The sequence below is a fragment of the Diabrotica undecimpunctata genome, chromosome 7, assembly GCF_040954645.1.
Source record: "Diabrotica undecimpunctata isolate CICGRU chromosome 7, icDiaUnde3, whole genome shotgun sequence".
Classification (NCBI taxonomy): Eukaryota; Metazoa; Arthropoda; class Insecta; order Coleoptera; family Chrysomelidae; genus Diabrotica; species Diabrotica undecimpunctata.
Window position 1 is genome coordinate 65,855,989 of NC_092809.1, and position 16,208 is coordinate 65,872,196.

Genomic DNA, 16,208 nt, shown 5'->3' on the forward strand with positions numbered 1-16,208 from the left:
TCATTCAAAAAGTATCCGATGCACACTACATTGCCGTTTTTCCAAAGGCTACGAAAGTATCTACCCATTGCACCACCACTGAAATAGAAGTACTCGAAGGGACCTATCTAATTGAGTTACCGCCAGGATGTGAACTACGAACCAATAATGAAGTTTACATAAATTCCAAAACAACAATTAAAGAAGAACCACTAACATTACCAAAAGTCAAGACCACCACTATTCTGAAGAACCACCCAATAGTCAAACCCCTAAAATTGGACAGAATTCCTTTAGACGAACTACACAAGTTATCACAGGAAGAAGAAAGGTTCCAATCCATCCTTCCAACACAAATGGACCACAGCTACATATGGACACCACCGATATATATACTGGTAGCAATCCTTTTAATTTTTGGTTTTCTCAAGCTACGCAAACTGAAAAAAGAAAAAGATGAGCAGAATCCAACCACAGCAGAAGACATCCCTGACCAAAGCCCAGAGTCCTCAGAAACAGTTCACAGAGTTTTGTTCATCCCTCACAAAACTTCCCCAGGGGATGGAGAAATTACGATACATTAACCCCGATTGTCAGCAGTATTGCAGTTCAATAGTCCAGCCGATCAGCAGTTTCGACACATATTGCAGACAAGTTGTCATCAATTAATTTCATATAAATACTGTAAATTTTCATTTTAAAGTCAGTTGTAATTATATTAAATAAAGTGCTGTTACTCTGTCAGTTGTACCTTTAAAAGGGCCTTTTTAAAAAGTACCTTCGGGAGTGACAACCCTTAAGTCGCGTAAAATTACACAAAAGTTGTCTCCTGGGACTACTGTATAATGACATTTGAGTTTCGAAAACAAGGGGAAGTAAGTGATATATGCTAAGATAGTTCCAAACATGGACAGACTAGAATCTGGTGAGAGCCCAAACTCATAAGATAAAATATCATTAAAGATAACGCATATTCAATATTAAGAATCATGAAAAATGCTCGATTAAAAGATACAACCTATGAATCTTAAAAATTTTTTTACAAAAAATGATTTAATGTGAAAATAAAGATGTGATAAATGTCTGTAAAATATAGAAAAAACAACAAAACAAATTGTTATCGATGTCTTTATAATTATCATCATCATCATCATCATCGTCATCATAATCTGTTTCATCGGTTTTAAATCTCTGACCTGGAAATTCAATGGAAAAAAACCTGAAAAAGAAATACCTTTAAGAACCTTAAGAGCATAAACCGTCATAGCAGAAATACCTATGCCAATAATGCAAGGGTCAAACTTTGGAACAACTTTTAATATAAAATTATCGACAGCTTTCGACACAATTTCTTTTCCAGATATTCATTTCAGGGGAATAAGTAGATGAGGCTTTCTACGCAAGAAATAACGATTCCTATTGGTTGTGTAAGAACAAAAACTCTTTTCTAGATTTAATTGAAGATAGGGGTGAGGCTTTCAGGAGGCAAGTGCGAGAAAAGGCTGTTAATTTTTACCGAATTATTCGACTTGTCCTAAATGTTTCCATAAAAGCAACAGTCAGTTGATATATTCCTGGCGAAAGATAAAAAATAGAGAAAAAATTTGGTTACTTAAAGGTACATTTTTTATCTTTAAGATGTCTTTATCCCATTATTGTAATTGCCTTAAATAAAAGAGCAAATGGCTGTTACAATAGTTTTGTTTATCCCTTTAGTCGGGTTAATCTGAGAAAAATTTCTGGCATTGCACCAGATTTTCTGAACATTGTATTGTGTTATAAGGTCCTTAAATTTTTTAGAAATTAATTGAGGGCCATTGTTAGAAGCAAAAATCTGCGGGACACCCAAGACTAAGAAGACCTGATTTTCAATAAATTTCATGATGCCAGCAGACGTCGCTGAAGACATGAGTTGAACTAAAATAAACTTAGTAAACCAGTCTTCAACTACCAAGAGATCGATTACCCTTCTTAGATCGAGTAGGAAGGTCAGCTGAGAAGAGCTGAAAGGGATAGTTAGTGTCCGTGTATTTACTCATCTGACCTGCTGGGCGTAAGTTTGATGAGATGATTTACATAAAGCCTAAACCTGCCATTTAGAGATTTATTTTGAAGCAAAGTATCTCATTTTAGGCCAATAGTAGAATTCACAAATTCTATCAAGATCTTTGACAACCATAAATGACCTTCTGCAGCTTCGTCGTCGTATATCTGAAGGATAGAATTTCTGTAAGGGGAGGGAACAAAATGTTTCCAATTGGGAGAGAAATATCATAATTTAGAACGAGAAAAGACGTGCTTGTAGAAGACGTTGTCTTTAACATTCAGAAAAGCATATTTCTGTGCGTGATTGGTAAGCTTCTTTATTAATGTATTATACCAATTGTCTCTAGTAAGACTAGACAAATTTTAAACTAAAACATCTAGAGCATTTTCTGGAATTCTGAAAAGGGCAACGACTTAAGAGAACCAAGACGATGCACTATATCGAACTTATATGAAGATAGCTTCATTGTCCATTTAGCTGGACGAGAGTAATGGTTTTTCATGGTGAGAAGCCACTGAAGCGAAGCGTGATTAGAAATTACACAAAAAACTGTATCTTTGATGTACCCTTTAAATTTCTAGATCGATAAAAGAATAGACAAAATCTTTTTTTCAGTCATGATATACTTGCATTGGCACTTTTTAAAAGTTTTAGTAAAATAAGCAATGGGATGCTTAAAACCATCTCTTTTTGGAAAAAGAAGTGACCTAACTCCAGAGTCACATGCATCCTAGGCAATATAGTTTTTTTTCAGAAATTAGGACTAGCAAGAACAGAAGCACAAGTAAGAAGATTTCTTATTTCATAAAAAGCTGAATCTGCATGTTTAGTCCATGATATGGCTGTCGTTTCTTTTTTCTTTTTAACATATTCGAGATGGAAGAATAGAGAGAGATAATACCCGTTTAAACCGATAAGGTGTCTAATCTGGGTGGTATTATCAGGTACTGACTTGTCTGTTTTTCATCGACTACGAACCCTAGAAACTCATAAGATGGTCTACATAATTAACATTTACTTAAATTAATGATCAAATTGGCAAGATTTACTTTAACGATCAATTAGTTGATTGAAACAGTAAAAACAATATTGATAAAAACAATCAAAGTCGTATTGTGACACCCGTATTTCCCGTTTGATAATAAAAACCTAGAAACTTTAGTCGGTAGGTGTTATAATAGAGATAAAAGGTTAAATTGTGACTTGCGTTATCTTGTCGCATATTATAAATAGTCATTCAATCTCATTTCATTTTATTAAATCACAATGATCTCCGTAGCCATCATTATTCTAGTGTATGCGGCAGTTGGTGAAAACGCTGTTAATGTAAGCAGGGTAAGTTACGTTTTAGTATTAAATTACTCATTACAGCTTTATACCGAATTTGTCAACAAATTTAAGTTTTGCTCATGAGTTGGAACTATTCTTTTCTCTGCCAAATGACCGATGTAGCTGTTCTATTTTCTTTTTCTTCGTTACACTTATTAATTAATGTTTATTTTGTATATGTCTCTAATCTCATTACTTCTTGTTCTGTCTAGAAGTGTTACTCGTGTTATTCTTTTTAGGATCCTTATTTTGGTTCTCTCCAAATATGTTTTTTTGGTGTGTGTGTGTGTGTGTGTGTGTGCGTGTGTGTGTGTGTAGGTGTGTGTGTGTGTGTGTGTGTGGTTCTTGTTTCTGCGGTACCTATATGTCATGACTGGTCGAATTACAGACTTTTATATTATTACTTTTAGTTTGTTTTTAAGTTTCTGGTTCTCCAGATTGTGTCGCTAAGGTACCCGCTACTCTGCTTTCTTTTGCTGCTATAGAATAGAAATATGCTTTATTGTCACTGAACATTGTACAATTTTATGGACAAATCTTACAAAATGTCAGAAACATACCAATGAAAATTTAAAGTTTACTGAAATTTCATAGATCGTCAATATCACAAAATGGAAGATAATAAGATACACAATCCATTGCAAAATTTAAATAAATTGCAAATTGCATAATAAAACCTTACAAACTCATAAGTTTAAGTTGCTGCATCTGCATGTGATACCCAATTCTATAAAAAAAATATTTTAGTTACTTTTACATAAATGTACTGTAAGTTCTCAGTTATTTGTTAAGAAACTCATCCACTAAATAATATGGTCTTTCAGATAGATAGGCTTTTGTCATTTTACGGAACTTAACGAAAGAAATTTCAGATTTAAGTTGCAAAGGGAGATAGTTGTATAATTTTTTTTGCCGAGTATAATATAGATTTCTTTACTAACTCAGTGGACGGGATCGGTAAATACACATCAAAAGTTCAATTTCTGGTGAAGTAGTCATTATTAGGTCTTGATGGAAAAATATATGGGTGTTTAGGAATTAAGCAATCAGTATTTAAAATATATAAAGAGGGAAGAGTTTAAATCTCGTGATTTTTTAAGTAGCTTCTGCAATGTGTCTTCTGAGGACAAAAATTTACCTTATTTTTTTTAATATCATCAGATTGTGCAGCTGTACTAGAACCCCAAAAAGGAAGACCATATCGAAGATGAGACTCCAACAAAGAAAAATATGTTATTTTAGAAGATGCTTTATGATTTCCTTTGAAACAGATCGTATTGAATAGCAGGCTGAAACTAGTTTTTTACTTAATAATTCAATATGCAGGTACCATTTAGGTTGCTGACTATAAAAATTCCATCAACAATACTGATCTGGCTGTTTTTAAAAAGCAAGGGTAAAAGAGCTCCTTTATCTTCTTTTTCTTCAGGTGCCATCTCCGCTACGGAAGTTGAAAATCACCATAACTATTTTAATTTTTGAAGCAGTAGCTCTAAATAGTTGTTTTGATCTGCATCCAAACCATTCTACCGGGTTCTTATGTAATGAAATTCGTCTTCTTCCGATGTTTCTTCTGCCATCTATCTTTCCTTATATTATGAGTCGCAGGATGCCATACTTCTCGTCCCGCATCACATGTCCGAGATACTGTAGCTTTTGTTCTTTAATTGTAAGTTCAACTTCCTTCTCTATACCTATTCTTCTCAGTACTTCATTGTTCGTAACTTTATCTACCCAGGAAACCCTCATAATTCTTCTATAGGTCCACATTTCAACGGCGTTAAGTCGTCTCATTGTGTCTAGATTTAACGTCCATGATTCCTCTTCATAGTATAGTACACAGTATACGTAACATTTTGTTAGGCGTACTTTAAGAGCTAATGTTAAATCTTTGCCACATTGGACCTTTTTTATTTTCATAAAATTAGAACGTTCTTTTTCGATTCTGACTTCGATTTCTGCAGTGTAGTCATTATTTTCTGTTATAAGTGTTCCTAGGTAAGTGTACTTTTTTACTCTTTCGATCTGCTGGCCCTCTACTATCAAGATTTCGTTAGTATTATGGTTGTTTTTACAAATTTTCATAAACTTCGTCTTTTTGATATTGGGCGAGAGTCCGTACTCCCTACTACTCATTACTATTTTACTTATGAGTTTTTCCAGGTCTTGTAAACTATCGTCTATCATTACTGTATCATCTGCATATCTGATGTTGTTAACTAAAGCTCCATTTACTTATGCCGACTGTTTCATCTTTTAGATTTTCCCGAATTACCTCTTCAGAATACGCGTTAAATAATAGAGGTGATAGTATGCAGCCTTAACACAATAGTATGCTGCAATATAAATGCTGCAATAGTATGCAGCCTTGCCTGACTCCTCTCTTTATTTCCATTTCTTCAGGTGTTTCTTTTTCAATTCGTAATATTGCTAGCTGATTGTAGTAAAGGTTTGTTATTAGCCTTAAATCTCTTTCATCTAGGTATTTATTTTTTAGAATTTTCTTAAGTCGGTCATGTTTTACTTTATCAAACGCTTTATTGTAGTCTATAAAACAGACGTAAAGAGGACGGTTAACATCCAAACATCCCTGTGTCAGCACTTTGAAGTAGAATAATGCGTCTCTGGTACCCATACCATTGCGTGGATAATTTTCAACAAAATTTTCAAGGTATGACATTAAATTTATGGTTCGATAATCACTGCACTGTTTAGCATTCACTTTCTTTGGCAAACACATAAATGCTGATGTCATCATTTCTCTAGAGATGATTCCCGTAGTACAGATAGCGCTGAACAGTTCTACTATTATGTCCAGTTTTTTCTCGTTGACCATCTTTAATAGCTCGCTTGGTAATTCATCTGGAACAGCCGATTTATTGGTTTTCATTGAGTTTAATGCCTGACTAACCTCTAATTTGGTTATCTCTGAGCCTACATCTTCCATTTGGCTATGTTCATATTATGTACTAGCTTCTCTCTGGTCACGACATTATTCCTTGATGTACTCATTCCATCGTCGTAGTTTTTGTTCTGTCTCCAATATAATATTTCCATTTTTGTCAAGCAATATATTTAAGGTTCTTCTATTTCCTACTCCGGCTAGTTCTTTGACTTTTTTATGTAGATTAAAGTTGTCATATTTGTTTTGCAGTTCTTCTATTTCTTTACATTTTTCAGATAAGTAGGTTTCTTTAGCCTCCCTAATTTTTCTTCTTATTTGGTTTTGAAGCTGTTTATAGCGGATGGTATTGGTGGTTTTGTTTTTTCTCCTTTTATTCTTCAACTCTAGAAATTCCTTGGTCATCCACTCTTTTTTCTTACATTTGGTTGTTGTAAGTATATTCTTACTTGGCTTCAATATAGAGGTTTTGAAGAATTGCTGCTCTACGTTGCAATAATTTCTTGCAATTATTTCTTATAGGCTTATTGCATATTATTTCTATAATCTTATTCAATAGCTCCTTTATAGGATAATGCTACTGTCTTATCCACGTTAAAAGAGGGTAAACTAGAGTCGGACTAGATTTTTATATTAAGTAGATCAGTAGTTACAATTGCGTACAGAGTTGTGATATAAGAGTTCCTCCAGGTGATACTGGTATCATCAGCAAAAAGAAAAATTTAGTTATTAATTTTTAAGTTAGCGATGTCATTTATTAAGATTAGAAGAAGTAGAGGACCCAATATTGAATCTTGTGGTATTTCACGTACAAAGCTTTTGTGAGTAAATTCAGTATCGTTTGTTCTAACTGTTGTTTCCTAGTCGTCGATTAAGATTGAATTCCGTAGAAATTTAGTTTTTTTATTAAAATGTCGTGATTCCAATCAAAAGCTTTGGCATAGTCACAAAAAACAGTGATAGTGTAAAGATTATTGTTTAATGCTTGATATACCTCATGTAGTACAGAAAACATAGCATCACTGGAACATTTATTAGATAAAAAGCCGAACTGACTTTGTGATAAAATGTTGGACGTTTATAAGTTTTTCAATAATTTTGGATAGGACCGGTAGTCATTAGTAAGGCAATAGGTCTATAGTTGCAGACAGTCAATTTTTACCACTATTATGAAGAGGAATAATAATGATTATCTTTGGGCACTCTGGAATATAACTTTTTTAACGGAATCATTAATAAGTAAGACCAGGACTTCCAACAAATTTTTTGGGAGATTTAAGAACATTTTTGTGGATAGTCTAACACTATTACAGGAAGATTTGCTATTGATACTACTAATTGTTTGGATCAGTTCAGATGTTATCAACTGGTTTTATAAAGAATGGATTCGATACCTTTTTTAAATTGTGGAGATTTAAATAGAATCTTGTTGTGGCAAAATAGTTGATGTTATATTTTTACTCACATAAACGAAGTATTCATTTAGATTTTCAGGGTTTGAAAGAGAAAATGTTTAAGTTGTATTAGTTTTATTTCGTAGATCGTTTGTTATGGACCAAGTTTCTTTTGCAATATTTACAGAGCTTCTCAGATGATTTTGATAGTACATTTTTTTTAGCTGGTTTGATAAGTTTTAGATAGGTTCCTCTATACTTGAAGATATATTTAGTGACAAAGACGTTGGTAGTAAATTTCTTGATATACAGTAGTAAACGCATATTTTTGGCTGATATGCGGATACCTTTAGTAGTTCAGGGTTTGTGATGAAATACCTTATTGAAAATACGAACAAGCCTATCCAAAAAATCACTGAAATTATAGTCTATGTCCACAGAGGGAAACTGCCAACCAGAAGTCAAGCACAAATTTTGGAATTTACGAAAGTTTTGAGCGGAAAAAATCCTACCCAAACGTTGGGTTTACGAGGATGGTTTGTTAAGAGTGTTAAACTTGGTATATACTGCTTCGTGATCAGATAGTATTGCATTATTAATTGTGGAGCGTATATCAAGGAGTGAGAAATCTGAGACAATATAATTAATTATGGTAGATGTTGTTTTAGCAATTCTTGAAAAAGAATTAACGTATATTGTAATACCATACAATTCTAATATATTGACCAAGGGTAGCACAAGCAACAGTGTAATTAATATTCAAGTCACCGCATATAATTTCTCTGGTTTTATTGGGCAGGTGGTCTAACAAATTTAGCAGGTTCTGAAAAAATAGTTCCGTAGAAAAATCAGGTGATTATAAAAGCAAATAGTGTATAGATTAAGATTCTTGTTATAAATCGATAAAAACTAAAAAAAAGCTTTATTTAACAGAAAGTCATATTTTGTTATAGGAAAGAAATCATTAGTTGTAGAAAGAAGTACAGTGCCGGCATGTGCTGAACTCGGGCGATCATACGTAGCAGTTGTGATGGTAAAAAAAGACTCGTTTGACTTCTAATTCATATTAATAGAAAGAATATTAATTAAAACTATGCCATCACTAAAATAATTTGAGGTTTCTAGTCCCATAGAACACGTCGTTTTATTTAAAAATTTTGTTTTAAAGATAGAACGAAATAGTGACTTTCACTTGATCTTTGCAGGTAAATAGTTTCCTAAGTGAGAAAAGACTTAAAAACAGCAAGATCTGCTTCTATCTTAGTTAAACCAATTCCATTGGCATCGTTAAATTCTAGAAGGATTTTTCTTAGATCTTCAGTCTTAGTGTGATGTTCTTCGGAAACCAAAAGAGTTTAACGCTTGTGTTAGTGAATCCTTCGTAACATACTAAAGCAGGTTGGTCCTAATTTTTCTTCAGTGTTATTTTTATTGAAAAAGTTTATTCCCAGATATTTAAATTTCATTGCTTGTTCTATCACTTGATCTTTAATCACCAGTTTTCACCTTACTTGTTTCTTTGATATTAGTTTTTATGCTAAATTCCTTGGCTTTGATATTAGACTGGTGTGTCATTCATTATAAATCATTTTTATTTTTGTGTTGCTATTAGAAGTGCGTCGTTGGCGTAGCATATTATTAATTTTTTTGTTTCTTATTCCATATACTTTTTTGTCTTTGCGACCTCGTTTAATATGAGACTAAATATAAGTGGGCTTATTTAATAAATCCCCTTATTTTATTGCAGTTGTAATGTCTATGGGATTTACTTCGGTTCTGTTTTTTATGTATGATTTCTAATATTTTTATGGTATACTTGGTATTATGGCAGGGGTATTGCATCTGAAAGGTACAGAGAAAAAAGGAATGTCAGAAATAACACATGCTGAAATAAGGCGATTTTAATACTTCAAAACAGCACAAAGAATATAGTCTTGTCATTTGCAGTGATCAAGGTAGTGCCAGAGGTTAAACATTATTCTACTTTCTTTATTTTGCCAAATATTTAAAAATTTTATTCATTAATTCAAAATATTAAAGTAAAAAAGGAGGTATGTCAAGAAAAGTAGTAACAACGTTGCTACAAACATGCATTTTATTTCAGAAAACAAACAACGATTATTATAAAAATAATGTAAAAGAACTTAAAAATAGTTTTTTTTTCAACAATTTTATAGCGTCTACACTAGCGTCTGGGAATAATGGGTCTCTAAATTATTGATGTGGAAGTTCATCAAAATAACGTTGGGCATCTGAACCACAAAATTTTTTTAAACGCTGCAGGTCTGCATATTTCGCTTGACTGATCGGCAGAAATGCTAGAAAATAACTAGAAAAAGATAGCTTTATAAAACTAATTAATTGGGAGGTTTTACCTGTATAAGCATATGGACGTAGCTCAAATTCGATTTCTGGCAATTTGGGGGTAGTCAATATCTGCTGTGTTATTACTGTGGTCTTCCAAGTTCCATTGAATGTTGTTCTGTAGTACAAAAGACGAGGATGATCTCTAACAGTCTTTACCTCGTGAATGGGTTAAGTTAGACAAGGACATTTATTTTTATAATGCTTGCGTAAATAATCAGTCCACTTTCAAAAATACCCTTGAGGACATTTTTCAACATGAAACGGTGATGGTTTTCATCTATCTGTTTTATACACTTCTGTTTAGTCTTGAAAAAGTTCGGCTTTTGATTTTTGATTTGATTTGAAGTTCAAATTCTTTATCACATTACAAGTAGGAATATCTCCTAACAGGAAAAGTTGTTTGGATAGAGCCCAGTCTTTTTTCATGATGAACTGTATTGTAACGAAATATATTTTTCCTACCACATGGGGTATTATTATAAGGGGTGGCAAATTGGGGACAGAAACTACTGGGGGTGGAGATAGGGCAAGCAAAATAATCGTTACTTGTGCGAACAGCACTCAGGGTTTGTTAGGAGAGCTGGGGTCGTGGATAAGTAAATGGCAAGGGGTCGAATTGGAACAACTACAAAAAATAAAACAAAAGGTCATAAATCTCTTGGGACCAACAAAACAAAACACAGAAGGGAAACAGGAAACACCTCTAGTAATTTAAAAAGGACGCCACTTCGAGGTGCCTAATTTTAACTATTATAACAACTAGTTGTAACTATCGAAATAATTATTAAAAATGAAAAACATATCCTTTTTAAATGAAACTCAAAAAAGGGTTAGTTAAAAAAAAATAAACAAAATGATAAGAAAAAAAATTAACAATCTGTTTACAACTGGGAAACGCCACAAAAAACTTTCAAAACTATTACTACATGGAGGTTAACCTTTTTTTTTAACAAAACAAATTAATATCAAAAATATTAAAACGAGCTGTCATAAGTTAATATTAAATTTAACACAACAATTAAAATGACAGCTAAAGTTAAACCATAAAATTTACAACTTTAAATATTACAATTTTTATCCTGTATGAAAGCAATTATTGTTATTTAAAAAAAAATCGGTTGCCTGTAAAGTCGGTTTTACGGGCGAAGATTTTACGTGACAACGTCTTTTTCTCGGTAGAATATTTATTGATATGAATATTATTAAATTGCACAATAGGAACAAGGAATTGAATGAAAATAAGAATTGCACAAATTTTAACTATAGAAATATATTTTGTTTACTAAAACATTGTACATGTAAACTTAAACTTAACTAATTTCTATTTGAGTGATTTTCACCGATTCAACGCGCCTAATTCTCTAGTGCTGCGCGCTCAGCGGACCGATCATGTTTGAGTGGGAGAGAAACGCAAGGCATTCGCCGGTCCGGCGGGCCTCTCTCTCGTTCGGTGACTCATCGTAATAGACGTGAGCGGGCGTTACACTTTTTCATGAGTGACTCCGAGCCACAACCTAATTTAAGACGTTGTCACGTCAAAAAATGTCTACCTTACTTTGAAATTCATACACAAAAAGTTACCTGGATTTTACTTTATAAATTTAAGTTGCTGAGGTTGGAAACTGGAGTTGAACTCTCTGGACACGAACACACAAACAAAAGGACTGCATCTCACACTGCGAATTGGACCGATCATTTGAGGCCGAAGCCGGCACTGAACACAAAACTTTGGACTCTGCCTCTTAAAAAACAGGAACAGGTAGAATTAGACTGCATACAGATTAAACTGCTACCATTAACCGCCACTTAAATCACTTTCCATAACGTAAGACGAAGATTTCCATGAAAAGCTGCAAAAGAGAAAACTTGACAAATTCGACGAATGAATTTGGATCCAGACCTAAGCCGACTGTCTTTTACAGCGACTCAAGTAAAAATAAATAATTATCTTCTAAAATTCATCGCATAAGTTACAATAAACAAAATGCTGGGTATAAACAAACACAAACATGAATTGAAATAATTTAAAAACGCAGTATCGGGCGGTTTAACGATCAAAGAAAAAATATCGAAGAATTTGCGCCTGTGACATAAACAAACAACAAAATGATTTGTTATCGACTTGGCGACGTGAAAAGAACGAAATATTATTTGGGTTTTAACTTGAAAGAAACAAACTAAGAAACATGGAACAAATTCTTTGTTATTATAATGCATATATGAGAAGATTTTAATTTAATACATATACGAGGGAATTCCAATATATGTATCAAGGAATTTATATATCAAAGAATTTGTAAATGCTACAATGTTATGAATAAACCGAAGAATAGTGTAGTTTTGTCCTCTATGTACTTGTCTATTTAATTTTTTATTTACTTCATGAATTCGTCCATATTCTATGTTTCTTTGCATTATTTTCCCGTGTGTCGTGTGTCCATAACATCACATTTCATAAATTCGTCACTCTCACTAAACTTATTTACAACTTGGTAACTCTTCTTTCAGGTTTACTCTTTTAAGATATTAATTTTTAATTAGTTCTTAATTTTATACCCCTGTAGTTATTTGTGAAGAGCCGAAGAAGAGCATGATTCGGATCTGACCATCTCCCAATAAAAATAAAATACAGATGCAGAATTCAGCGAAACTAAAAGGACAGACGGGAACAAACAACAGAACAAGTAAATATATAAAAAATGAGATAACAAGATATTAAACAGAACTATGAGACAAAAAAAATACAAACAATTACAAATACCCAGGCACCAAAGTACCTAGGCACCAAAGAACATTGAGAAGAAATTAAAACAAAAGTAATTGACACAGCTAGAAAGATCAAGGCAAAAAAATAAACAAAAAAAGAATGGTCCAATGAAGAGTGTAACCAGGTCATATAGAAAAGAAATGAGGAAACAAAAAATATATTTGTGACGGAGTGGCGATAAAATATGTCGAACACAGAAAAGAAAATACGAAAACGGTAATATAGAGAAAATCTCCAAAGCAAGGATATAAGGGAACCGTATAGAAATTTGGGAAATTTAAGAAAAGGATGCAAACCCCGACCAAATCTATGCAGAAATCAAGAGGGGCAAATCAAAGCCAGCCACGAGCAAAGCCATCCAATAGAAATAAAATCAGTCTAGAAATCCGTTTTCCAAACTTTTCTAGGTATACAAAAAAATGAAGAGCATAGACACATGCAACACATTGAGGTAGACTTCGAAAATATAGAACCCTCGACAATGGAAGAAGTAAAACAAGAAATACGAGAACAAAAGAATAACAAGCATGAATAACTCATCATCTAGAAAACAGGGATAAAATGCTCAATCCATAAAAAGAGGATGGACTGAAACGCGAAAACGCTTTTGTGCACATCGTACAAAATTTTTACTTACATACTAAACAAACGACTCATACAACTAACTGAAAATATCGTCGGGTAATATCAAAACGGTCTCCGACAAGGATGATCTACAACTCATCATTCACAGTAAAACACATTCTAAACAAAATCGTGGAAATACTACATTGACATCCAAATTATATTCATAGATTTTAAACAGGCCCACGACTTAATTATTAGAAGAAAGTTATATAAAATATTGCATAGCCTTAACATCACCAAAAATACAACCGACTAGTAAAAGCAACTGTGGACATGTCAATCGTCAACAGCAATTATTATCAACAGCAACTGTCAGAGTACAAAATGAGTTCACTGAAAACTTTTCAACAGTTAAAGGATTACAATAAGAAGTCAAGCTGGCTTATGGCACTATTCAACCTGGCTCTTAAATATGTGATAAGACAGCTAAATATAGGAAGAGGTAGTCTTCTAACAAATAAATCAATACAGATTGCCACCTATGCCGATAACATTATCATCATCATTATTATCATATCATCTCGCAGAACAGAAGAGACGGCAGAAATATATTCACAATTAAAAGGAGACCGGACTAGAGATATATATACAAAAGATACAAAGCTAACACAGGCAAGAGCTAACTAGAGATAACAGACGTAAAGTTAAATTAGAGAACGATATAGAAACTGTAGAAAGTTTCACATATTTGCGAGTTGCATTAAACATGGATGAAACAGAAGAACCACAAATTTACAAAAAAATAGTAAGGGAAAACAAAGCTTACCTTTTATTAGCCCATATGTTTTGCTCCAAAAATACACACTTCAGTGTATTTAAAATCCAAAAATCAGGGTTTCCAAAACTATTATCAGACCAATACTATGTTAGGGATACGAGACATGGGTGATGACAGAAGACACAAAACAAAAGCTGGAAACGGAAAGATTGGCAAAAAGAGCTCTAGATAGTAAAATACAGTAAGCAAGACCAAAAGAAGGAGGATTAAGTAGCAGCGGACACACAAAATTTGTTGCGCTTTTTTTTTCAATTCCAGGAAATTTAGCTTGGAAATTAAAATCAAGTGGGCAAAAATCGGGATTTAAATTTTAAAAAAGTCTGTCTGGTGGTTTTGTATTCGTACACATTCCTGAGTTTCATCCATTGTGGCTTTAATAAGTCTAATTAGCTTGTGTGGCATTGCCAATTCAGCCAATATTTTGTAGGGTTTATTCCTTTTGAGTGAGTCGTATGCCTGTTTGAAGTCTACAAACACGTTGTGAACATCAATGTCATGTCCCCATGATTTACTTAAGATTTGTTTGACTGTAAATATTTGAACCACTGCCGATCTTTTCATTCGGAAGCCCGTCTGATACTTTCCAATAATATTTTCTGCTGATGGTTGGAGCTGCTGGTGTCTAATATACGTGAAGACTTTATCTGCTGTACATCGTAGATAAATTCCGTGGTAGTTTTTGCACTGGAGTTTGTCTTCTGTTTTATAAATCGGGCATACTTTACTTTTCTTCCAGTCGTCGGATATTTTCTCTTCTTGCCGTATGTCTTTGATGAGGGCGTGGATGTGACTTGCTAAGTGGTCGCCACCTACCTTATACAACTCTGCTGGTATTTCGTCAATTTCCGCGGCTTTATTGTTTTTCTGGGCCTTAATAGCTTCAAGAACCTCTTCTATGGTTGGAGCTTTTACTTCATTATATACTTTATTCTCTTCTACTTAACTTGTATACCAAGTAGGGTCTGAAAATAATGGTTTCAGGATCTGTGACTTTCAATTGGTCACTGATTATTTGCCCACTTTCATCTTTACATAGACTTGTTTGAGGTTTATACCCACTTTTTATCTGTTTTAAATATTCATAAACCCCATTAATTTCGTTGTTTCCGAAATTGTCTTTCACTTCTTCTATTTGTCCATTTTGATAGGCTCTTTTTTATTGTTACATGTCTTGTCTGTTTTCCGTCTTGCGACTTCAAACGATGTTTAATTTTCCCGTGTTCTTCTTGTTATATACATTTTCTGTGCTTCATTTCTTTCCTCTATTGCTTGTCTGCACTTGTCATCGAACTATGCTTCTCTTCTCGCCTTTTTCTTGTTTCCCATGGTGGACGCTGCCGCTGTCAGTAGTGCTATTTTGATATTATTCAATTTGCACTCTATGGAGAGCAGTTCTAGCGTCCTTAACTCATTTGCGACTTCTTTTTCAAACTTCTCTTTACACTGCTGAATATTTTGCATCTTAATTTGGTTTGGAGTAGAAGATGGTCTGATATACAGCATGCTTCTCGTCGTATTCTTACATTTGAGATATTACTGGCTGCCCTTTTTTCTATCAGCACATGGTCGATTTGATTGGTTGTGATTCCATCTGATGAAATCCATGTCATTTTGTATATGTCTTTATGTGGGAAGCATGCGGAACTTATAATCGTGTTTTTAGTGGTGGCAAAATTTATTAAAAACTTCCCATTCTGGTTTGTTTTATTGTGCAGTGGGTGTTTTTTTGTTTTGGCTTAGAACTGCGACTCCTTGCCTATTCTAGCATTTATATCACTCATTATAATATTAATGCCACTTTTGGACACATTGTACTATCTCCAGCTTTTGGTAAAAGCTTTTCTTTGTATGCTGTTCTTGTTCTTTTTTTTTGGCAGTAATAGTTTATCATTGTTAGGTTGAAGAAGTGGGTGCAAATTCTTAACTTGCATATTCTTTCACTGGCTGCCTGAAAGTCTATGATTTTTGACTTAAAATCATTATCTACTACAAATGCAACACCACATACGTTGCTTCCT

At 33.5% G+C, this 16,208-nt stretch overlaps 1 protein-coding gene across 1 annotated transcript in view; it reads left to right on the forward strand.

Moving 5' to 3' along the window:
- The first annotated feature begins 3,217 nt into the window (after positions 1–3,217).
- Positions 3,218–16,208, forward strand: part of LOC140446802 (microfibril-associated glycoprotein 4-like) — a 35,723-nt gene continuing 22,732 nt past the window's right edge. The window contains exon 1 of the mRNA XM_072539394.1: positions 3,218–3,361. Within this exon, the coding sequence (XP_072395495.1) occupies positions 3,293–3,361 (69 nt within the window). The 5' untranslated portion in view covers positions 3,218–3,292. The remainder of the gene's footprint in view (positions 3,362–16,208) is intronic.